Here is a 25,719-nt window from a genome sequence, read left to right as displayed (position 1 = left end):
CCCAACTTGAATTTAGCAGCAGTCATGTTTTATGGTGTCAGGTTACCCCATTGGCAGCACTCAGCCTGTGCAGGGGATGAAAGTCAGCAAGAGGGAAATTTCCTGGGCAGAGAGTGTGCAGTGTGGATGGGAGACAGGTGACTCTTGGTTTTTCTGACCACCTCACTTCTCTCCACAAACATGCACCTACAAGGAGCTCTGAAAGCATCACGCTGTGTGCTTAATAACCAAGTTGAAAAAAAAACTGTTTGAAAAGATGTTTTGAGAGCTGTACAATAGAAAGTACCTTGTTAGGGATATTAAAATCAGTTAAGAGTTGCATATACAAAGTCTGTTTGGATCTTGACTGTTCCCAGAAGTTACTGTGTGTCTTTAGCAATAGGTTTGTAAATACACTCTCTAAAACTTAGAAAATCATGTGTTTGAACATGTGCCTTGTGCCCAAACACATTGCAGACAATCATAGATGTTGCTTGTTTGAGGTATAAATACTTTAGAACCTGTAAGAACTCAGGAACAGCTTTATGATGAGTTTGGGGTTTTTATTTCCTCAAGGAGTAGGTCAGAAAAATGTGAGTTCAGCAGGTTAATATCAGTGGTATTTCATGGTGCCTGTTTCAACAGCAATTTCTTAGTGGCAAAAATAGTGGAAGGGAGGAGGTGGTGGACTCCTTGCTGTTGCTGGTAACTGCTCATTCAACTTCAATACTGTCTTTTCCTGTTTATCAGTTAGAGTCAAATAAAAAGGAAACAAAAGTATTTGAAATGAAACTACTCCATTTCACTGCAGTTTTAATGAGTCAGAGTTCACACACAAGTTTTCTGGGGGTTGGAGTTGCTTCAAAAAGCAGAACCAGGTCTTAACCTGCAGATTAACCACAAAATCAGTGCAAGGCCACAGATCCTAACCCAGAGTGGTAGAGAAGCCATAGGTGAGAGGCTGTAGTGTATTTCATGGGTCTTTTATTATTTCAAGTCCATTTTTTCCAATATTCAGATAAAATAGTATCAACAAAAAACCTGCACAAATTAAATAAAGCTTTTAAAAAAATAGAGTTTTTAAGTTAGAAACTGACAGTTATCCCTCCCTCGCTCCTCCACAACTTGCAGATGTTACTAATTTTGTAAAATTTAAACTACCCAAGCTTCTTGTCTTCACCATTAGGGAAAATAATTGTTGCTGACAAATGGGGAAATAAATGTACTTTGAGGAGCAAATACTGTCTCTACTATGCTCGTGATTCCCATCCTTGTCAAAGCTTGTTGCCTCTTGGAGCTGTTTTTAATGATAATGTTTTTGCTCTTCTGCTTAAAGCAAGCTTCTGCTTTGTAATGATCTGCTGTGTTAATGTTGCTCAGCACAGGTTGCTTTAAATGACAAACTTGAACATGATGTATTTGGTAATTTTCCTAAGCTAAGTTAAATGAGCTAGAACTTAAGTCAGAAACACTGAATTTTGTGTAAACTTTAAAATCATTCTGTTGCAATAGTGACTGTTTGATGTTTATGCATAGTTTTTCTCCTTTTCCTTTCTTCTCCAGTTCCACTCTTATCGTGGGGACCTAGCTTCAATTTTAGTATCTGGTATGTTGAGCTAAATGGCATTGATGATCCAGATGTGGTCCAGCCGTGCCTCAACTGGTACAGCAAGGTAGGCCTGCATTTTATAGATGCCTGTTTGTTTGAAGATTCCCAGTCTCAGAATCTTGTGAAACTTCTCTTACTGGAGTGATGTGACCTTTTCATTCCTTGAACATCAGCTATTAAAACAGCAAACATGCATAGTTGGAACCATGTGGATGACTTTGACCCTAAGGGAAACTTTCTGAATTTTATCTGTTTGTTCTTTTGAAAAACCAACAGAACAGCCCCAAGAAACCTCAAAACCACCAGCATCACCCAAAAGACCTGACAGGTAGATACCACAAGAAGGGAACACTGAGCCAAAGGGGACAGTATTAGTAAAGTATTAGTATTTGTATTGAAAGGGAAATGAATCTTCACAAAACCTTCAGTTTCTCCCTCTTCTTATCTTCTGATTCTTCTATCTCCAGTCTGTGGAGTCCAGAACCTTTTGGGTTACAGATGCACCTTTTGTTACAGGGTATAAAAATGACATTTTTTAAAAAGAGAATCCTTGTTGGTGTCTTGCTCTTTAGATGTTTTCCTCTTACTGTCTTTTTACTGTCCAGGGGCTGGTGCCACTGGACTGTGAGATGAGATGATTTATGTCATTTGTCATTAGATAGACAGAAAGTTCAAGGGTTTCCAAGCTTTATTTTTATAACTTGTATTTAATTGAGTATTAGAGATGCCTCTCCCCTGGGAGGGAAGTGCACACTGACAAGCAGAACACATTTTATTGGTACATTTTGTGCTTTGGTTTCTCTGGAACAATTAATGAAACTCATATTGTGTTGCAGAGAAGACATCCCTTCCCAGCTGAGTGGGACTGAGTAGTGGAGCAGTGGTGTATCCTGCTTCCAGAAGGAGGAACTTAGAAGGGGATAGAGGTTGTGTGTGATTAGTTCAGGGTGCTGTGGTGTCTGGCTCGTGCCCATTTACACCAACATCATGAGCTGCTTTGTGGAGGATTTAAATAACCAGCACAGTGGAAGTTGTCTGGAGCTGCTTTGTGGTCATGAGTCAGCTGATGATGGAAGTCCACTTGACAGAGGCTGCTGATTTTCCTTTTGCTGGCTCTGCACGTGGTGGCGTGTCTGGCAGTTTGGAGCAGTTGCTTCAAGCAGGAAGTTCTGATTTTTATTTTCTTTTTTGGTCAGGAATCATGCAGTGACAATGTCTTCATCTGTGTTGTTCCATCTTCTCCCATGGAATGGGCACTTTTCCTGGTCAGCATTGTGTGTAGGGACAGCTTCTCCAAGGGCTGCCAGCATTGTTCTCCTGGAGCTTGGAGCCCCAGAGCAGCAGTGCAGAGACTGAGTCATGGTGGTGGGAGCTGTGCTGGCATCCACTGCCAAGTTGTTGGTGATGAGTGCACGTGCCACTGATGTTCTCCTGTCTCACAGAAGAGAGGCCACTGTTGCTGGATCCGTGGAGAGGGATGTGCTGTCCCATATTTAGGGAAAGGCAGAAAGGTTGACCTGTTTCTTCCAGTTCTTTGAGATGTGGGAATATTTTCACGAGTGTTTTTGGAAATCTCAGAGTCTTTGAAGTGTAATAATTCTTCACTGCCTGCAACATCAGATGAGAGAACTTCTACACCACATTGCCCTTCCTTTTTGTTTTGTGCCAGCAAAACCTCCCTCTCCTGTGGGGAGTGGAGCTGGGGATAATGGATAAGGACTGAAACATTCCTCAGCACTTTCTCCTTGCTGTCCAGCTCAGCCTGCTGCCTCCAAACAGCCTCACCCCTCTTTCCTGAGAGTGGACATACTTCAGCACCTGAGAAGGGGCACTTTATCACTGGGTACCACTTCTGATAATGAGCACATAAGTATTTTTAATTCTACGAGTGTATTTGACAGTGTTGATGTCTTAGTCTCCTGCTCTTGCTACGTTTTTAACCATAGGAATTATTTACAGCTTCAGATCAAAGCTATTATTTGGGTTGTCATCTCTTTAAACCTGTATGACAGCATTAAAAAGGAGCCTTTTATATACTTTTTATACACATTTTTTTGCTTAAAGCAGCTTCTTACATTTAACTTTTGAAGTACTACTGTAATGCCACTTGAATATAAACTTGAATATAAACTTTTATATTGCATCAAGTGGCCAGACTCCATCCAAGTCATTCCTGGCTATCTAAGCCAGGTCTGTCAGTCATGAGAGGCTCAGTGAAAGGGAGGAGACTCTGTCTCAAGTCTGCATTTTGTCTGATTTCTAAACTGGAGGATCTAAAAAATGCAGAAGAATTACTGATGTGCAGCTCTCCTTTTGCTTGCTATCCCTTTGAACAAAAAAAATCTAATTTGGTTCTGGCCTTGACTCATGCAAGTGAAGATTTGCTTAGAGAGTGTCTCAGGCATCTCTTGGAAAGAAAAAAAAGGAGTTGTTTTTTGCCAGTTGTGCTGTAAAACTGTTTTAGCTTTAATAATTCTTTGCTGCAGCCTTGCATTCTTATCGGTACATGTCCTTGGCCTTTATGTGGGCTGGGAACTGGTTTTCTAAAAATGCATAGTTCTGGCTATTTGCAGCTGTGAAATACTGATGGATTAAGAACTAAAAATACAGCACATGGCCGTGTTTCTTTTTAGCTGCTTCAGTTTATGAGATTCTTGCTATCGAGCCATTCTTTCGAGAGCATTAAATTTTGTTGAATGTCAGTGTTAGTTCCAGGTTTTCAGAAAGATTCTGTTCATTTGAATACTATAAACTTCACTTTTAGCAGTAGTGTCCATTTAGGAGTAAAATTTTTTGTCTGTAATTTGATCAGTCTTATAGATGCTTAAAGTTACATTTGCTGTTTACCATAGTAGTTGTGTGTTAAAGATGGAAATGGAGATTTTTTTTTAATGCTTAAGAATTTAGGATTGAAAAGTCTATTTAAAATAAGTGTTTCTGCTACTTACCAACCTAAAAAACAGTGTTTCTTATACATCTTGTTAGCAGCTTTGGAAATTGTAGCTCTTACTCAGAGTTTACTACTCCCTCGTGTGTCTGTGCCAGGATGTTTGACCCAGCGTGGGTTTTCTTTCACCTTTCTCACCCCTTCCCACAGCTGAGTGGGAGATGGGCAGCTGTGGCTCCATCCGTGGTGTGAAAACAGAGGTTCTGCTTCAAGATACAGGAGAATATTTAGAAGTTAAAGCTTTGGTGTGCACAGAAATCCTTGGTGCTGCGATTCCAAACCCTCACAAGCCCACAGGATTTGGGGTCAGCCTTCTGCCTTTCCGTGGCAGGAGTGCTGGTCATTGCAAGTATTCCCATTCTCACAGCTTTTTTTTTTTTTCTCCTTCTGCTTCTAGAAAAGCTGTGACCTACTTACTCTTCTAAATTATTTTGTTATGTAAGAGTCATACAATCAAATTATGTAACGCTGATAGCGACGGCTTTTTCCTGCTCTGTGCTTCATGTAGGCCTCGAACAGCAGGGCCAAGCAGATGGGGGGGAAATAATGGTCACCCCAGAGATCTGGGACACCATGCACTTCTCTTTCTTGTATGCTTATTAAATTGGATGATACCAAATTGTATAATTTCTATACTGTTGGAAAGTAAATGCCTGCACAGCTTGTAATGTCTCTCACACAGCCTTTCTCCGTGAGCCCTTTGTGCAGCGTGGGTAAGAGAGCCTGTCTCTGGGCAGGGTCACAGGTAGCTGCCAGCAGTGCTGGTCAGAGGAAACATCTCCATGTCTCAGAGGTTTTCTTGTGTTCCAGTAGTACCGTGAACAGGAAGCCATTCGCCTTTGCCTAAAGCACTTTCGGCAGCACAACTACACCGAGGCTTTCGAGTCGCTGCAGAAGAAAACCAAGATTGCTCTGGAGCACCCCATGCTGACAGACCTGCACGACAAGCTGGTGTTGAAGGGGGACTTCGATGCTTGTGAAGAACTGATAGAAAAAGCTGTGAATGGTAAGAGAATCAGAGGAAGTGATTCATTAGTTTGAAAAAAAAAAAAGTGCATTGAAATTTTACCTTCTTTTGAATGTTAGTGTGCTCTTAGTAGTAGAGTTGGCAGGTCCATGTGTTGTTTCATTTCTGGTGTGCTGTCAGCTTTTGGACTTGTGAGTGTGTGTGTGATGAGGGATAAAAATTCTTGAAATCTCTTATTGCTGCTACTTTTGGAGTCACTTTCCCCCAGAGATGACAAGGCGGTGCACTTGAGTGGGTAAAGACAAGTTCTTCATGTAAGTGTTGGCAAGCTGAAGGTGGGCTTAAACTGTCAGGAAAGTCACTGGAATGGTGAGCAGGGAAGCAGAAGACTGGAGTTCTCAGTGGTGATCTGGATCATGGTTTCTGCTTGGAGCTCACCCCTGAGTTGGTGTTCAGGCAGAAGTTTTCAGCTGTGTCTGGATGAGGATGCTCTCTTTGCTTATGGGCAAGATAATTCTTGGACAATTCTGTGGAAGTGACTGGAGGCAGAGTCTGTTTTCCTTTGCAGAGTGGGACCTTGGCAGGCCAGTCAGTTTCATTGGAACTGCTATTAATCTTTTACTTGAAAGCTTTCTACTTAAAAACACGGTGTATAAACAGCTCTCAGCTCCTAAAAGGAGGGAGATGTGCTCTCTCCTGATCGAATGGGATACAGAAAGAGTGGGGCTGTTGCACTGAAGTGACTCTCAAGACCTGTGCAGCAGTTTTGGATTGCAGTCAGATAAAACAAAGGTGCTCTTGGCTGTGGGTGTAGAGCTTTTTAACTCTGTGCAGTCATTTGTTATGGGAGACTTGTACGGGTGTAAGAGGAAAACTTTGTGTCTGATGCCAGCGGAGTTAGGGACTTAGTGAACCAATTTCATGGATAGCTGGCACCAGAGATATTATTCTTTAATTCTGGGCTAATCAGTTATTTTGTAATACCTTTGGAAAGATGCCATTGTACCTGCTTGACTCCCATCAATGTGGTTTGTACCACTGAAGCTGGAAGTGCTTCTCAGAATGTGATAGAAATGATAGCTTGGAAATCAAGGGCTGTCTTCCATGAAAACCCACCATCTTTTTGTCACTAAGCTGTTCAACTGAGCACAGTTTTAAGGAGCTTATTGCAGCAGGCCTTCCAAAACTGCAGTAAGTGGTTTTCTGTGGGTTTGGCTCAAGGTTTCTCTTCAGACGGAGCAGTGGAGACCTGCCCTGTGCTGAGCCCCATGAGCAGCTCCGAGTGTTGAGACTGAGAATTGCCATGTTCATCCTCACCCTCCCGAGACAGCAGAGTGTGAACAGCTTCCTGCAATGCAGGGGCATTTTGCAACTGGCAGCTTCCTCCTGAATCATAAGGGCAAGGGAGGATTGCAGGCTGGAAAAGCAGCAGGGAGCTGTTTCTGTGTGTGTCTTAAAGACACGAGTGCCTGGAGGGAGCTGATGAGCCCACCATGATGCAGCAGCAGCCAGAGGAGTGCTGAGTGCTGATGGTGATGATTTTATCATTGCCTCGCTCTGCTGCCTTGGCCATGGCTTAATCTCAGTGCCTGGAGGCTGTCCTCTTTCCACTTCATTGCAGGCTGGAGTGGAAATGATTTCTTGAATGGAATTTCACTCAAAGTCTAAGAATGTGCTGAAAAAGTACTCTCAAAAATGGAATTTTTTCTTGGGTGCTAATGAAGTGAATGTTTGTAGCCTCATTTTTTGAGCTCTTATATTTTAATTTCTTTTACTACCTAATGTTTGCTGAGAGTGGGGCTGCTGTCAGCAGTGCTCTGCTTTTCCAGGTGTGGAAATACTGGCAAAGGACTGGCCTGGTAGGAAACTGTAGGTCTTGTGTTGTTCTGCCTGACAGACACTTGTTTCTTGTCAGATTTGATGTGGATAATCCTCCTTCCCTGGTTTTTGTAATCACATCCCTTTTGGGAGGCTGAGGAGCTCACTGGCATCGCTTAGGTGAGCTGAAGGAATATGCTGCAGCTTGTTTTATCAGCCTTTTTTTAGTTCCAGCAAGTCTTGGTAGTAACAGACGGTGGATAATTTAGCAGGAGAGTCTTCTAGAGCATCATTAGGTTTTGTCACTGCTTCTGAGGGACAGAAAAATATGCATGGGGATGTTTATTTTGCTTCATTTTAATCCAGCACCTGGCTAGCTAAAGCTAAATGTCAGTGTGTGCATCTCCCATCGCTCTGTTGGTCATCCTTAATGATTTTGCTTGTCTTGGAATACATTAACCTTCCTTCCCCCATGCTCCTGCCATTCTTTATGCTGTCTTCAGCTTTAAATGTACCCATTTAAAGCTCTATGGCCTCCCAGCACTCTTTGGAGAGAAGTGCTATCTATCCCGAGACACCAAGGCTGCATCCCATATTTGCTTTAAGCTGACACCACTGCGGCTTTTCACTAACTGGGTCAATCCTGCCCTTGCTCAGGACTCTGTGTCCCTGGCACTGGTGCTCGTGCTGCCACATGGCCAACCCAGACAGGGAGCTGATCAGGCTGGGGTGGGGGAGAGGGCAGGACAAACCTCTTCTGATAGCCACCAACCCCCCCAAAACTGCAGCTGGAACATTTTGTCTGAAGTTGTGGCAGTCAGGGTGTTGAATATTAATGGTGCTTAACAGCTGGATTCTTCTTGGTAGGATGGGAATAGAGGTTTTCTGCTTTCAGCGTGTTCTCCTGCAGTATCCCTGCTCCCTGTGATCTTCCACAGTTACCTGTCCTTACTCTGTTCTGCATCTGTCTGAGCAGCCTGGTCTTCTGAAAAGTGTCCCTGTCTCCATGGCATGAGGGTTAGAACCAGATTATTTTTCAGGTCCCTTCCAACCCAGGCCATTCTGTGATGATTTTTTTATCATTTTACTTTCCTAGCAGCTCTGTTGTGAAGTCTCAGTAGCTTGCTGCTCAGTCTCTAAGGTGTGGGTGTTCTTACCACTGAACTCCTGTCTGATGCGTTGTTTTTCCAAATAAAAGAGGATTAACTTCGGTCCTGTGTCTGTGTACTGTAGCTGAAGTGTAGAGTTAATTGAGACATACAGATCCTTAAATTATCCCTGAAATCGTTCAAAGAGCAACTGTTCTGTTGCAGACTGGGCATGAATATGTGAACTCCTGACCGCTTGCTGATCTGGGAGTTCATTGCCTTAAAGGCACAAACAGAAGTGCAGCGAGGTTGACAGAGATACTGCACACTCAGTTCAGCCTGAAATTTCTTCTGGAGAGGCTGATATTTGCAGTGGTGGGTATTGACAAAGTGCAACGCTCTGCGTCTCTGGCGGGCTATTTCCATAGGCTTAGTCATGTAGAAAAAGAGTAGGTGGTCAAGAATTAGTGCTGGCAGAGCTAACTCTTGTTCTTTTGCATTGCTAATGATGAACGCTGTCTTCCACCTCACATCACCAGATGATTTCTTTTGAGAGCTCGGTGGCAGGCAGCCACACTTTTCCCACTGATTCTTTTGACTTGTGCGTTACACTTCGAAAATGGGCAAATGGAAACTCTGGCAGCTGCCTGACTTCGTCTCAAAAAGAAAAGGTTCCCTAAATCTCAGCTGGTTCTCAGACTCGGTTCAAATGCTTCACATTTGGATCCATTCCTATAGCTTTCGGGCCTATGTTATTGCAGGGAAAAAATCTGCTTAATATTCCTACAGAGAGTATGTGGAGTGCAAATTGCTTGGTTGAACTGCTCACAGCTCCTGTAGACATGGAAAGCTGCTTGGCATGGTGGCAGAACTGCTGGTTTGCCATTAGTATTCCAGGGACTGAGGTGTTCCTTTTGGCACTGCTTGTGTCAGTATGTGACATGTGTTTATCTGGTGACAAGTCAGTCCTGTGCGACAAACAAGAATTTGTGATGTGCAGCCTGCAGGCTCCAGTGTCTCCCAGAACTCATGATTCACAGGAACAATTGGATTCCCCTGGAAACTCTAGACAGACATGTATACCTGAATTTTCCCATTTAATATTGTTTGGATTTAGTTCTGAGAAAGCTGTTCTGTATACTGGGATATTTGGAGGGGAGAGGCTGGCTAGGGATCCAGAGCCTCTGGGAAGTAAATGGTAGAGGTTTGTGTAGAGGAAGGATAACTTACATGGATTTGAGGGCAAGCCTTGTTTCATTTTTATGAAGAACAAAGTGCAAGAAAATATTATAGCTCTGAGGCTGGAAAAAAAATTGTATGTTTCCTTGTTTCTCCCACGTCTTGAGGAAGTTGTCAAGTAATGGCTGGATTTTTATCTGGTAGAAGAACCTTTCTCTCCTACAGTTTTCTTTAGAAGGTAGTTTGTGACTCAAAAAGCCTCAAACTGTTTAGGTATTTTGGCTACTTTTCTTTGGTTTGAGAAAAATCTTAAAACCTCAAACCCCAGCTCCCAGAAATTATGGGCTAAATGTCATTCTGTAGGTTTTTGAGCCATTGGCAGTGAAGTGAACAGATTTCAGCAACCCTACCTGGAGATGTGTGTTGTCTAAAAACCCCCAAACTTTTATACAACTTGCTCCTGATTGGCTTCAGCAAGTTAAATATTTTTGTCCACAACGTTTGTCGTAATCCTTTCTAGGTAACCTGCAATTAGCTGGCAAAATAAGACTTGGCTTATCAGAGAGGCAGAATTTACCAAGCTTTAATCACGGTGAACTTCGTGTTGTTACATCCAAAATGCGTCATGGCTTACTGCAAAGGGCTTGAAAATAGTACAAAGTTGTTTTTTTGGCTGTAATTTTAGTAAACATGGACATTGAAGTGAGAGGTCTCCGGAGCGACAGAAAACACTTCGCTTAAAAACTTCCACTCAGCGCTTTCTTTTCTTTTTTTTTTTTTTTTTTTTGACAAGAGTCTTGAAATTTATTTTAAACTCCTGTTTCATTGGGAGCAGCTGACAGACCTGAGCAGGCCTAGCTGTGAGGCTCAATGCTTTCTCACAGGAGCTTTGGAGACCTTTTGGTCAGCAGTGCTCTCCTGACAGGGAACATAAGGAGTGCGCTGGCGTAGGTCTGGCGTCGGGTACAGGATCCACCTAGAAATCCTCCTTTTTTTTCCCTGCTGGTGTCAGACAGGTGGTGATTCAGCTTCCAAAACAAGCTGCTGCTGGTTTGCAATGCAAGTAGAGTGAATGTGGAACTGCTTCCAGCAGAAGGAAACATTTCTGGGAAGCAAGCTGGACTATTTCCAAACCAATGTCCCATGGAAGACGAGAAGCATTATTAAAAGAGGCCGAAGGCACAGTGGGGGAGAAGTGTCATATCTTGACAAGTGCAGCCTGTGGGTGTAGAGCATGGGAGAGAGGTTAAATCACCCTTTCAGATCCTATGTGGTGTAATTCATCCTTTTGAGCTATTTATGTCCAATTATCTATTGGCTGCCATAGGGATAAATATGGTTTTGGTTTCTGTCTTGCAGACCCGAGGCTGTAACGATAACCAAAAAGCTGCATTTCTGTCTGGGTTTGTGGCTGAGTCACTGTGGGATTTCTTACAGCACATGCATTTATTTGTTCTATTAGGCCTGGCTTTTCTGAATCACAATTTATGAGATCTCAAGCTTCAAGCCTCTAGTGTGTTGTCCCAGCTTCATAAATGCTGAAGAAGTGGGAGTTAAGAACCCTGCTATTAAACCCAAAATAAACCACTTTTCCTTCTACATACGTTGAGCAAACTTCTGGCTTTCCTCGATTACCTAATGTTGGGGGGGGAGAGCTGCTGGTTTTGCTGCTGAGGTGAAAGTAAAACCTGCCCTGTTTTCAGAGTATTTATTTGGAAAAACTTGCACAGCTGAGTTTATGGAAGTTTTATATTTTCAGACCAAACTCATCACTTTTCAGGAGCTCTTGAGTGCCCTTGTTTTCCTGCTGGATGGTCTCTAAATAGAGTTTTCATCTTCTCCCAGGAAATACTTGCTGGCTTGGGTTTTAATTAAAACCTGGATTTCAGTCACGACAAAGTACAGGATGCCAGGAAACACTTGAAAATTTTCTCTGAGCCTTGTGTCATGCTTAACAAAGAGTTTTTACCTTTTCCTAAATAAATAGGGATGCATTCAGTAAGGATCATTCTTTTTTGCCTATATACCTCCAAAGGGCTTTTGTATAAATAAGCAGAGGCGTTCATCATTATTGAATTCCTATTGTTTTTCTTCCAGGCAGTGCATTCATACATGAATAGAGCAGGAACATTTGTCAGGAAGAGCTTGTGTGTTGGGATGGTGGGTGATGGGTGGGATGTAGCCAGGCAAACAGTGCTCAGGTGCTCTCATAGTTTGTTGTGCTACAGAAGGTAAGGTAGGTGTTTCAGAGGAGACATTTGAAGAACAAAAGCACCGAGTTCCCCACGTGCAGCCCCAGGGAGTGTGGGTGTTACAGCTCTCCTTTACGGAAAATTGCTGTTTGTGTGATGGACTGCTACCATCTGAAGAGGATTAGGAACTGGCCTCTGGATGCTGAAGAGGTGGAGAGCACAAGGGGAGTGTGGATAAAGTGCTGCTGACAGAAATGCTGCACTTGGCACATCTGGCCTGGGATCTAACGCCTCCTCTGTTGCTCTTCTTGCTTAACTCTCTGAAGAGATGTAAACTCTTGTTTTGTTTTTCATCCAGCACTTGGTTGTCCCATATCACAGCATTTAAACAATCTGCTCTGCCTCCCTTCTCAGATGGAGCTCCAGAGATGCTGTCTGACCTAGTTTTAACTCAATATGCACTAAAATGGTTGAATTTTATATGCACTGGCAACTTTCCTTTTGCTTAAATAAGGAGGAGGGATTCTATTCTTAATTAAATACTCCACACTGGAGATTTATAGACACTTGGCACGACCTGGCAGGCAAACTGGATAATTCCTGATTGATCTAGTAGCAAGTATTCTTTTTATTTTAGTGCTCACACATTTAGTTCATTAACAAACTAACAAAAGTTTAACAAACTAACAAAAGTTTAACAAACGAACTGACACATAATGGAGAACTCACTGAAAATGGAGGCTTTGGAGTGGCATACTGGATTGAGTTAGACTGAAGTTACCACATTAATAGTGATTTTGCTAAAATGGAAGGATAATTGTTTTATCCAGCAAAATTTTTGTTTTGCAGATGGCTTGTTCAATCAGTATATCAGTCAGCAAGAGTACAAACCTCGCTGGGGGCAGATTATCCCCAAAAGCACCAAAGGTAAGGACATTTCTTAAGATAGAACTCATGTACTGCCAGTTCTGTCTTGTTCCTTTGAGAATATGGAGCAAGAGAATGATGCAAGAAAGTCTCCTCTAGGAGAGTTCTAGGGAATGGTTTCTTCTCTGAAAAAGTTGCATTTGTCTGCAAATTCAGTGAAATTCAGTCTACTCCCTGGTTGAGTAAGGATCAGTGTAGGAATACTAGTTATAACTTCAAGAACAGCTCATCAGTTTAGTAACAAATCCGAGAATATTGGTTAAACATGAGAACAGCTATCTGTGTTACTGGATTTAGCACATGGATTTGCTGTAAGTTCAATTTAAACTGAGGAGCTGGCAAATAAATACATTATCTCAACAGGGAGTATTTTAAATGAGGTGCATCTTTTGAAGTCCTGATCTGTTACACAGTAAATTCAAACTGCAGAATCTTTTCCATTCCTGTCTGCCTTGAGAGGAGAATTGTAGCAGCATCTTTAACTGCAAAGTACAGAAATCACTGTCAGAGAGCAAATGCAGGATCCAAGGTGACAATTGCCAAGTGTGGAGCACTGTCCCCAAGCCCCTTGGGAGGGGTTATCTGTGTCACCTGTCCTGAATGCTTAAGGTACATAAAGTGGTTGGAAAGCTGCTTTCATTGGACAGTTGGAATTCCCTTACATGTGAGAATAGCTGGGGCAAAGCTGGCTGTGCTCTGTGGTTTGCATCACCTCCTGCTCCCATCCCAGGGGTTCATTTCCCTGCCCTTTGAGTATCTGTTCTCACAGCTCAGCCCTCAGGCAGCTCTCAGGTGTGGAGAGATGGAAGGGGAGCCAAAGGGTGGCTGTGTCATCCTTCTGGAGAGCTGCAAGGACAGCTCAGAGCTCTTTGGTGTGCACCAAGTGTGTCAGGAACGTTGGAGCTCCTCTCCAAGGCACTGGGAGTTGCAGTATTCACTTCTGCCCTCTGTACTGTCAGTCACCAGCTAGTTCACTATAAAACTTTGTACAGTTTTATAATGCTCAAAAAATATTACCTGGAGAAAGTGATGTGCTAGTGTTTAAGGAAGGGTGAGTTACTCAGTTCCTCTGGTTCCATGTTGAGGCTGTGTCTTTCTTTGATTTAAAAATCTAAAATGGAAAATTCTCCCTTTCCTCTTTTTCTGAAGGTGATGGGGAAGACAGTCGGCCAGGGATGAGAGGTGGCCATCAGATGGTGATAGATGTGCAGACAGGTGAGTAGTTGTTACATTTCTTAACTAAATTATTTCATCTGTTATTTTCCAGATTAATATGCAAATGTGTTTTTCTTCAGATACTGTGTTAGCTTCAGGTTTTGAGGAAAAAAATTACTCTTTCTAATAGTTGGATTAAATGTTCTGCTTCCTCTCTGGATCTATATTCCAGCTGCCTTTCTCCTCCTTCCCTGATAATTCTGTGCTATGCCTTAGCCATTGTCTTGTCTTAACTAAGACAAGAGCAATTGGTTTTAATTTTTTGTTCCTCCTACCATCTTAGAGCAGGAGTTCAAACAAGAGAAGAGAAATTAGGGAAAATAATTTCCCTTATCTTCTACAGGCTGTGCTCAAGCAATAGATCTGATGTGTTGAAACATTCCTTGTATTTTGGTTGGAATGGCTTCTAATTCCCACAGCGTGCAAGAAACTCCTGTTAAATATAATTCTTTAGATATCCTTTGCAAAAACGTTTCCTGTAGCAGTTTAAGGAATGGTTCAGCCTCTGTTCCAGAGAACATACAGAGAAAAGAAAGTGGGGTGGTGTATCAGGAGCAGTTCCAGTGATTGTTGTGCTGCATAATTTTTTATATCTTTGTCTGTTACTTAATCAGATTTCTGTGCTACGTCAGTCCCTACTAAAATAAGGAAAGCATCTGCCCGAGTCTTTGCTGTGTGAGTGAAAGGATTGTTCTTGGGAAGGGAGAAACAAGATCAGGGCGTGGGTATTGGACAGGAATATAGGGTGGCATTGAAGGAGCTGGCAAAAAAATGCCCATGGCCATATCTGTTGTGGTCACAGGATGGGGACAGAGCATGTGACAGGACAGGACCTTCCAGAGTAATTTGCTAAGTCATGGTGATCAAGCAAAAATGCAGCAGTAGCTGCTGCAGCCTCTGGCTTTTGCTCAGAGGAGTTACTGCACTGGAGGAAGCACTCAAGTCCTTTGGTATAGGAGAGTAAACTTCTTTCATTTGGTGGGAGAGGTTTGAGATTGATTAGAACAAAACAGTGCTGGAGGGTTTGCTGGTGTTTGTCTATGCAGAGGCTGGGGACGCTCCCTAGTGGCCTCAGGAATTAGCAGTGAGTGTTTCACAAGAGCGTGGAAGAAACATGATCCTTGACAACTTGGAAATGATAGTCCTGCACACCTCCTGAAAATAAAATATCCATGGCAGTGTGAGCCTTCCTTTCCATTGCTCTTCTCCAAAGTCCCACTACGGTTGTCAGCTCTGCCTTTGACTTCAGTTTCACTCTGCTTTAACAAGGCACTGAAACTCATCCATATATTTTTTAGTAATTCTTGATACATTTTATATGTATTATATCTGCTTTGGATACATGTGTATATTTAATATATAATATTTATATTATTTATGGAAATATATGTATAATACATTATATTATAAATGTATATATTATATATACATTTATATATATTATATTATACATTATAATATAAATTAACAAATATATACAATAAATATATATTATATATTATACATATTATATTTATTATATATGTTATAATATATATTATAATATATATAATAATATATTATATATATTATTATATATTATAATATATATATTATATATGTATGTTATATTATGCATTATAATATAAATTATCAAATATATACAATAAAAATTTTATTTTAATTGATTTGCTTACACAAAAGTGGCTGGACACTACCCACAAAGGTGGAGTCCTGGATCTCCCCTCCTCAGGCTGGTCCTTTCTTGCTGTAGCTCTCTTTACAGGTGCTGGGATACCTTCCCAAAGTTTCCCTGTGGGCTCTTTGGGAAGTTGCTCTCAGTTTTGCATCCAGGTCCACTGAGGCCTGTAAAAGCTGAAATGTTTTTGAGATGATCAGTTTTGCCATTTCATTTAGCTCGTGACAGGCCAGGGGAAGTTCTTGGGGCTGTTTCCCATTGCTGATTGCTGGAGTTTTCCTTTTGAATATAGGTGGAGTTTAATGAGCTGGTGGGAATGTAGCCAGGTATGTCAGGATGTGTTTTACAGACTGGAGCTGGAAAGCTCCCTGGCTAACCTTGGACAGATCCAGTGCTAATGGAAAAAGGAGCAGTGGTGTACTCTTCCCTTCAAAGACATCCTCCCTCCTTACTCACACACTTGCTGAGTGGGATTTTTTCAGAAGACTTTGGCAACTGAAGAAAAATCATCTCACTTTGCAGTCCTTGTAAAAGGAGTTAGGTCCTTCTCAAAAATCAGTATTTTCTTCAACTTGAATCTTTTGGAAGTGAAGTGAAACAGCAAAAATCATACTTACAAGGAGATTCTGAACTTTCAGATCATGTAGAATTAAGTATTGGAAGCAAATTTTCATCTCTGATGTCCAGATCTGGTGTAGCTATAAATGGACTAGAGATGGTTCAATATTTTGATTAACCTCAAAGAGACTTTAACCTCTTATTACTGACTAGAAAAATAATTCTGATTTAATAGTACTGAGCCTGCTGGATGCAGGTGCTGGTGTCAGGGTAGAGGATATGGGTGTTGTTGGTGAGTAGCTGAAATAGACCTTAAGTTGCTGCTTGGAGTCACTGAGGCTTTGTTTATCAGTTTTGGGTGGAACATGGATCAGCTTGGTCTAAACTGCCTTTTAGCATGGTTCAGTATTTTGATTAACCTCAAAGAGATTTTAACCACCTATTACTGACTAGAAAAATAATTCTAATTTATTTACCAGCTGGATGCAGGTGCTGGTGTCAGGGTAGAGGATATGGGTTGGTGAGTAGCTGAACTAGATCTGAAGTTGCTGCTTGGAGTCACTGAGACTTTGTTTATCAGTTTTGGGTGGAACGTGGATCAGCTTGGTCTAAACTGCCTTTTAGCATGGTTCAGTATTTTGATTAACCTCAAAGAGATTTTAACCACCTATTACTGACTAGAAAAATAATTCTAATTTATTTACCAGCTGGATGCAGGTGCTGGTGTCAGGGTAGAGGATATGGGTTGGTGAGTAGCTGAACTAGACCTTAAGTTGCTGCTTGGAGTCACTGAGACTTTGTTTATCAGTTTTGGGTGGAACATGGATCAGCTTGGTCTAAACTGCCTTTTAGCATGGTTTATCTTTCACTTAGAGTAGGCTGAAAGTAACTGAAAGAGAATTTAACATCTCTGCTGGCAGCCAGTGCTGGAGCTCATTTCCATCTGGTACTCCTGCTCTTAATACCTGCCACAGCTGAGTAAGTGCAGTGTTCCTGATGCTTTGGAAATCTCTTAAAGCAGTTTGAAATGGAACTGGAGGCACTGTGGGATGCAGAACTGAGAATGCAGCCTGGTATCTTCCTATATAAAAAACAAAGATAAATTAAAAATGGGAAGTTAGTGATTCCCTCAATATCCTTCATCATTTTAATCACATTAACACTGAGACTGGAATGACTCTGGATGGGAGAATTAGAAAGTTGGATTTGGTTTATATGTGCAGAAACATAAACAAAGAAAAATTCAGTTACAGTTGAAACTGCTGTTAGGTACTTTAAAACTTTAGGCTGCAAATGAAAACAGAAGCCTCCTGTTATTCCTGCTGTTCCCTGCAAGGTGCAGCTCTCCATGTGGGAGGCTGGAGAGTTCTCTCTGCTTTTCTACAAGGAAGGAGAAGCATTTGAGTAGTTGCAACCCAGGTACATAGATAAAAAAAATTATCCCCCAAACAACCCCAAAAGTACACAAGAACAGTGTTGTGTGCTGCATGTCAGGCATGAGAAGCTGTTTGTGTAGGCCCTGGGGAAATACTGGGGCAGTAACACTCAGGCTCATGTGCAGAACTGTGTTCCCAGGGAATTGAACCCTAATGCAGGTTTGGATGAGGGTGTCAGCATCTGGCACTGGTTCCTTATTACCAGCTCTTTGTGTCTGCCCTCCCTGGCCTCCTTATGGGTCAGATATGCCACGTGTTTCAACATTCCAGTGCTTATTCTGGAAGAGGGAATGGGTAAGTGAATTGCCAAAAGCAAGTTTCAAGGAGTGATGTTGGTACTTAGGAGCAATATGTGTGTTGTGTTTTGGAGATGTGGTTTATAATTCCATAGGCAAGGTGGAATTGATCTATTTGCTCTTACAGGGCAGACACAGTGAATGACAGTACAGTCCATAAAGCCTTGTAATTGTTTTGGTAACAATAGAAATAGGGACCATGTAGAAACTATTCTATTAAAAAAAAAGATATTTGGTGTTATATCAGGCTTTCTTAAATGTTGAAGTTTTCCCATGAGCCTGCTTTAGAAATAACAGCAAAGCAACCAGGATGATTTTTCTTCTGTCTCCATTTCTCTTCTCTTTGGCAAGTGAAACAATTTTTTGAGAGAAAACATTAGTGAAATGGTCTTTACTGATGTGGTACCTCTGTTCTCTCACTGAAGTGCAACTGCTGTGTAATTTTGGTTGTACATCATTTTTGCTTTTCCTTTCGTCCAGAGGAATTCTGTTTGCTTCCTTCCATTAGATAAATGAGGATAAATCTGTAGGCTGGGAGCAGAGGGAGATTCAGAGCACTGGGCCCAGCGTGCCCATTGTGTACGTGGGCAGCACAACAGAAATGACAAGGCTCCTTCAAAAGCAGCATGGAAAGATGAAAAAGATGAAGAGAGAGCAGCAGACATGAAGGATGCTGTTTTGCCTGAGGAAAACACTGCTATCCATAAGATATTTAAAGACAAGACTTGTGTACAGGATGAAGGGATCTCAGAAACAAAACACAGATGGCTTCTAAGCTCTGAAACACAAACAGCTGCTGAATCCTGGAGGTTACTCAACTTCATGGGGCTTTCACATTTGAGACTGTGTGCCTATCTTTAAAAAAACCCCTTGTATTCAGCCAACTTGTATCCAGCTGAACTGTGGCTCAGAACCCAAGGAGTGTGCTACTGCAAGAAGATTTAAGGCTGGTTTTATATTTGTGCTCTTAAATGCTCCTCACAAAGTGGGCAGCACTGCTGGCACGTAACTAAAGGTGTGGGTGCTGCTTGGAGAAGTGACATCCTTTTGTAGAAGGCTTTTGAGAGATCTTACACCTTGGTTGGTTTGTTATTTCTGAGAGGAATCCTTCAGATTCTGATTGAAAAAAGGTTCATGGGAGGATCTTAGAGCTGTCCTAGAGCTAGTGGTGAGAGCATGGAGATACCCAGGCTCATTCTGAGGGGAGCAGAGGGATAAGATAAAGGACAGGAAGGGAAAATCCTGTTGGATATTAGGGGGAAAAATTGTAATGAAGTAAATTAGTCATTGCAGTCTGAAATGTCCCTCCTTGGACAAAGTGTAACTGAATAATTCCCTGGGCAATGTGCTCTCTGCTGAAGTTAGCCCTCCTGTGAGGGATTTGGGGGATGACTGATGGACCTTGCAGAAGTGCTGTAGATCCACAATTCTTTTATATTCCTTAGATAACTGTTCTAGCAGAGACATGGAAATACTACTTGACCAAAGAATGTAGTTAAATATGTCAGCAGGACTGCAATGTACTCACTGAGGGAGACCTCCTGTACCAGAATCCCACCAAGTATTTCAGCACATGGAGAAAATGCAGATAACAGGAGTTAGAGAACTGTCCCTGAGAATGTGTCTGAACCTGGACTGAAGCCACCCCAGGAATTTTGATATTTCATGGGTTGGAGAAGGCTGCTGTGCTGCTTTTCTGAGAAATAGAAATTAAGGAGAGATTGACAGGAAATATGTGGATTGTTGGGAATGTACGTCCTCTAATTTGAGGACTTCTCTGGCACCTTTTAATCATCTAGAGAGTAAGGGAAGAAAAGAACTCAGACATTACAGAAAAATTTTTGACTGAGCAAGCAGTTTAGAAATACTCACAGAACATATTTAATTCAAAGTGTTCAATTTGTATTCAGAAAAAAAAATGTAGAGGAAATAAGCTGAGGATGCTGGAGGAGAAATTTGACTTCCTAAACGACGCTGGTAAAAGCTTTGGGTAAATATAATTGCTTTCATGTTTTTTTCTTGTTGCCTTGCAGCTAGGTTTGAAAATTCTCCTGCTCTGCTCCTAAAGCTGAATAGAGACTTACTTTAATAAAGCAGCATCAATTTGCTGTGTTCCATATTGCTTGGATGCAGAGGGAGGATCCTTTCCTCCCTGAGCTCCCCAGTGCTACCAGAGTTATATTGGTGTGAGACTGCTGGGCTGCCCCACTGCTGCTGCCTGGGCTTTGTGGCCTCTGTCCTCTTCTTTGAATATTGGCCTTTCATATCTGTCCTGGTTGGGTCTCTGCATGCAGAGTGAAAAAAAACCCTCTATAAAATCTGAATTAACAGCTAGAATGCAAGCAGTGTTACTGGTTGGGAAACAGAGTGAAGCCGGACTTCAAAAAAAACTTGAAAATCCCCAAAAAACTCAAACCCAACCAAACCAAAACAATCACACCCAACCCCAACTAAACAAGAACAATCCCACAAACCACCAAACAACTATTTTTTTTGCTTTATACCATGGGAAAGCACTTACAAATTTTAGGAGAACTATAAAAAATTATTTACTTGACTTTACCAGCAACAGATGCATTTATGCACTAAGAAACATTCCTTTTAAAACATGGAACCTTCCTCTAAAATATGCATATACTTCTGCAATAAGACAATAAACAAAAAATTATTTTCATTGGGTCTAGGTAGTGATGGAGCCTTTCTTTCATGTGAGCTGCAGTTTTACTTCTTGATGTAAAATGGGTCTGGCACAGAGTTCACGTCCAGTTGTGTTCAGGGTGTTGCTCTAGGGATGTTCAGCACCAGCTGGGTGCTCATGCTCCTCTCTCAGTGCTCACATTTAATTCTGTCAGCTTGGGTTAGGTAACTTCCAAAATCTGAGTTTTCATCAGAGTCATTCAGGTTTGCTATTAAATTTCATGTGAGCCAACAAAGCCTTTCCAGGCAGGCCTGACATTTTGGCAAGGCCCCAGGAGGATTTTTAGCTGGTGCCAAATCTTTTATTTTTCTCGGCTATCAATGAAGCTGTTGTGGTAATGTGGGTTTTGTGAGCTGTGAGAATTTATGCTCACAAAGGGACCTGCTCTTTGCAGGGAACACTGGGAGCCCTGAGTCCAGGAGGAAGGGTAATTAAAGTTAATGAACCAGGGTAACCTTTCCATGGTGATGACCACTATCCTGATGGTAGGTAAGGGTCAGGGACCAGTCCCATTTTATAATCGTGCTCTAACGCTGTGTTTTAATTGGTGTTGGATTAAAAATTGGCCATTACCTCCATAATGGAAGTGGTTTGTGGATTTTAAAGGAGTTTTTCAAAGCTCTGCAAGTCTTGAGGAACTTGTTCTTCTTGGGCTTGGCTTTGTGTTCTGTTTTAATGCAGTCTAAAAATGAAGTATTTTTAGAATTTGAGACCAGATAGTGCTGTTTCTATAATGGGAGCAGTTTGGTTATCTCTCCATGGCAGAACAGAAACTCCTTTTTTAAATGTTTCCCCTTTCCAAAGGCTTCATCTGGCTTTATCAGTGAGTCTGGGAAGCCTTAGAACTTACTGTACACAGAGCAGTTGTGGGTTTGAGGTGACAGCCCTGAAACACTCACTTAAATTTGTGACTCTTGTACTCACTAGCTTTTGTGGCATCAGGTAAGTTACTTTATGCAAGGTATTTCCCTTGAAGAGGATTTTGTACTTGATTTTTCTATCTGAGGGATGGACTAAACAGAAAAACTTTGCTGCTTCTATCTCCAGAATCTTGTTGATGTATAAATCCTGCACCAAACAGGGCACAGGATGAGATGTCATTGATAGACTACATGCACAGGATCCAAAATGTTAAATATTGTTCATTTGTCTGTCTGGAATTTTAATCAGAAGGCTGTGGGTTTGATTGCCTCTTATGTAAATGTGGAAATAGAAAATGACTCTGAGAATTGGCTGTCTATCAATCCTAAAATCTTCCATTACTAAACCAAACCACATTTTTGTGTTGATGACTAGTTCCATTCAAAAAGCAGTGGTGTTTTAAGTAAAAAAAAAAAAAGTTTAAATTTATCTTCTGATACTTTGTCTCTGTCACAGATGTTTTGTAGGCATTAGCCTGTTTAAACACATTCTCTTTTTAAATTATTTTTTTTTTTTTAAATAGAAACTGTTTATTTGTTTGGTGGCTGGGATGGAACTCAGGATCTGGCTGACTTCTGGGCATACAGTGTGAAGGAAAACCAGTGGACCTGTATATCCAGGGATACTGAGAAAGAGGTAAGTTCTGCAAACATCCAGATTTTGAAAAATACATCAATGGTTGCCCTCAAAAATGCCCCTCCTAAAGTACTTGTGTAGAAGTGCAGTATAAGAGTGAGAGCCACAGAGTTCAGACCTTCAAGTTCTGAAGACTTTTGAAATGCTTACATGAGGAAAAGATGAGCTGGAGGTGGCTTTGAAGTGCTGAGATTCCTGGAGGGGAAAGGTTTATTTCTCAAAAGCAGAAATGATCGGCCAAAAAATCAGCTCAGCAAGTAGAGCATGAGTTAAATAATTTTCTGTGGCTGAACATCCAGACTTATCACAGAATCACAGAATGTTTTGGGTTGGAAGGGACCTTAAAGATCATCCAGTTCCAGCCCTGCTGCCATGGGCAGGGACACCTCCCACTGGAAGGTTCCAAGAACTTGCTAATGAACATTTCAGACCTGATCCTGGTGTTTGAGCTTCAGAAACCAATTGTTTATTTTTTTAGCTTCTGTCAAAAATGAATAGAAATGGACATCGACCAGATGGAAATCTAGAGGACAGGGGTTGCTGCCAAAGGCTACACAACCCCGAGAGCTTTCGTGGAATTCATTTGAACCATTTTCCTTGGCCTCTCTTGCTCAGGATTTGACGTATGAAACCTGAAATGAATGTAGCTTGGGTTATAGGACCAGACAAAAAATGTCCAAGACCTTTGGCTTCTGTAGTTTATTTCACTGTACATCTTCAAGTTTTTTGTGGTTATTGTATTTTGTGTTCATTACTTGTTTGTCAGAGGAAAATTCATGCCATCTCTTCTTGGAGATATCAAAAGTTTGAGATCCCACCACTTTTTGACAAATTCAGGAGTTGATTTCCTCAGCTATTTGAAAACAGTATAAAAACATAATTTCTCATTTGTATTTCTCAGTTTCTTGTCATGGCTAATTTTGTAAGCTTCCTTACCAGATTAAATAACACTTTAATATTCTCATTTTTTTTCATAGCAAAGATTTTTTAGAGGTTGTGATCATGTAGGACAAATAGCCTGAGCTGAAAAAAAAAAAATCTCACAGGAATTTCCTGTAGCTCTTTGAATCTCTGTGTCATGTTCTTACTGATTGGAACATCCTTTACAAAATGGGCAATAACAAAACTGAATGTGATACTCTGGTTTCTGTCATAACAGAGCTGTGGAGAGGTAAAATTGTTGTATTTAGTCAAAAAGAGGCTGCTGTGTTTTTCTTCCTGCACGAACCAGTGTGGGTCAGTCTGCTGTTTAAGGGACACATTTCCTTCTTGCTGGGGTCCTGCCACATCCAGTTGAGTTTCTCTAAAGCTTAGGAGGCCTGGCTGGGGTGGGGGAAAGGAGGAGTGCACAAAAGGAGAGCTGTGGAGGAGACACAGTGGAAGAGTTGGGATTTTATGGGATTAAATGATTATAAAGGGATTTTGGAGGGGAAGATGTTAGTAGAGTGTTGTGGAAGCTCAGGAAATTCAGATGGGAAGGGTCTAGTGAGGAGAGGAAGAAAGAAGAATTTTTAAAAGTGGAGGCTTGCTGAATGTGTGAGGAGTTTTGAAGAAGGGATGTACTTAATGGAGAAAAGTGTAAAGAAACATGGCTTTGGAAAGGGAATTTTGGAGGGACTCTCTGTGACAAACTTGTGAGGTGGGGCCCCTGTGAGCCTTGTGGAGTTCAGCAAGGCCAAGTGCAAGGTCCTGCACATGGATTGGGGCAATTCCAAGAGCAGATGGAGGTCAAGCAGAGAATGGATCCAAGAGCAGCCCCGAGGAGGAGGAGAAAGACTTGGAGTGTTGGTGGTTGGCAAGCTCAACATGATGATGTGGACTTGAGCACTTGTGCTCTGGAGCCAGGCTGGCAGAACTGGGGGTGCTCACCTGGAGAAGGCTCCAGGGAGAGCTCAGAGCCCCTTCCAGTGCCTAAAAGGGGCTTCAGGAGAGCTGGAGAGGGGCTGGGGACAGAGGCATGGTGTTCCAGGACAAGGGGGAATTGCTTCCCAGTGCCTGAGGGCAGGGTTAGATGGGATATTGGGAAGGAATTCTTGTCTGGGAGGGTGGGCAGGCCCTGGCACAGGGTGCCCAGAGAAGCTGTGGCTGTCCCTGGATCCCTGGAAGTGTCCAAGGCCAGGTTGGATGGGGCTTGGAGCAGCCTGGGATGGTGGAAGGTGTCCCTGCCCATGGCAGAAGTGGCGCTGGATGGCTTAAAAGTCCATTCCCACCCAAAGCATTCCATGATTCTGTGATACATTCAGCAGTGTTCAGGGGGCATCCTGAAGTATAATTCAGGTTTTTGGTGACTTTCTGAGGTACAGTGAGCTGCCAGCTGCTGTACTTACATCACTAGAAACCAGCAATGGGTTGTGGGTTGTTTTTTTTCTGAAGAGATCTGGATGAAACCTGATTTAGAAATGAAAAGGTCAATCTCAAATGTTGAGGAGTATATTCAAAAACAAAGACTCCAGATGTTTCTCTAATAGGGACATCAACTGCTCACAAACAATTTGCAAAAAGGAAATGTCTGTTGACATGGAATTTTAAAAAATATTCAGAGTAGATTCCAGTGGAGCTTAATCTTGTTTTGTTGTATTGTGCTAGTTCTGCTTCTGGCTTTTTTATTCTAATTAATCAGTGACAGTGGTTAAATTCGCCACTTAATAATGAAACTTGGATAAGAGTGAAATATGGTGAAAGTTGCATCCTGTCCAGTGTTATTGTAGGGATAATGCAGAATAATGCTTTGGGACAAGGCTGCTGGGAGCTTCTGTTGCAGTGCATTAGGAGAACGTTGTGTGACCTTTTTAAAAATGTTTCTGCTGCTGTTTTTCAACATTTTCCAGTGAGGTGTCTCTTTGTCATCTGAAGTTGCATTTATCTTTTTTAACAATTAGACACCAAAGCTGATTTTTTCATAGCTCTTTTTCACAGAATCATTGAATAGTTCAGTTGGAAAAGCCCTCAAAGATCAACTCCAGCTGGTTCTCCCAGCACTGCCAAGGCCACCACTAAACCATGTCCCCAAGTCTTACATCCACATGGCTTTTGAGTTCCTCCAGGGATGAGGACTCCATCACTGCCATGGGATGCCTTTCCAGGGATGGAAAACCCTTTCAGTGAAGAAATTTTTCCAAATATCCAAGCTCAGCCTCTCCTGGTGTAACTTGAGGCCGTTCCCTCTGCTCCTGTCCCTGTTCCCTGGAGCACAGCCCGACCCCACTGGCCGTCCCCTCCTGGCAGGGACTTGTGCAGAGCCACAAGGGCCCCTGAGCCTCCTTTGCTCCAGGCTCAGCCCCTGCCCAGCTCCCTCAGCCCCTCCTGGTTCTCCAGACCCTTCCCAGCTCCCCCAGCCCCTCCTGGTTCTCCAGGCCCTTCCCAGCTCCCCCAGCCCCTCCTGGTTCTCCAGACCCTTCCCAGCTCCCTCAGCCCCTCCTGGTTCTCCTTTCCCTTCCCAGCTCCCTCAGCCCCTCCTGGTTCTCCAGACCCTTCCCAGCTCCCTCAGCCCCTCCTGGTTCTCCAGGCCCTTCCCAGCTCCCTCAGCCCCTCCAGGCCCTTCCCAGCTCCCTCAGCCCCTCCTGGTTCTCCAGACC

At 42.3% G+C, this 25,719-nt stretch overlaps 1 protein-coding gene across 1 annotated transcript in view; it reads left to right on the top strand.

Moving 5' to 3' along the window:
- MKLN1 (muskelin 1) overlaps positions 1-25,719 on the top strand; it is a 98,747-nt gene that overhangs the window by 32,050 nt on the left and 40,978 nt on the right. Inside the window, exons 5-9 of the mRNA XM_058022237.1 lie at positions 1,543-1,652; positions 5,349-5,541; positions 12,629-12,706; positions 13,856-13,921; positions 22,032-22,144. Coding sequence (XP_057878220.1) covers positions 1,543-1,652; positions 5,349-5,541; positions 12,629-12,706; positions 13,856-13,921; positions 22,032-22,144 — 560 coding nt within the window. The remainder of the gene's footprint in view (positions 1-1,542; positions 1,653-5,348; positions 5,542-12,628; positions 12,707-13,855; positions 13,922-22,031; positions 22,145-25,719) is intronic.

Source organism: Melospiza georgiana, chromosome 4 (genome assembly GCF_028018845.1).
Source record: "Melospiza georgiana isolate bMelGeo1 chromosome 4, bMelGeo1.pri, whole genome shotgun sequence".
In the NCBI taxonomy this organism is placed as follows: domain Eukaryota; kingdom Metazoa; phylum Chordata; class Aves; order Passeriformes; family Passerellidae; genus Melospiza; species Melospiza georgiana.
The sequence above is the reverse complement of the archived record's forward strand: the minus strand, read 5'-3'. Positions and strand labels throughout refer to the sequence as shown.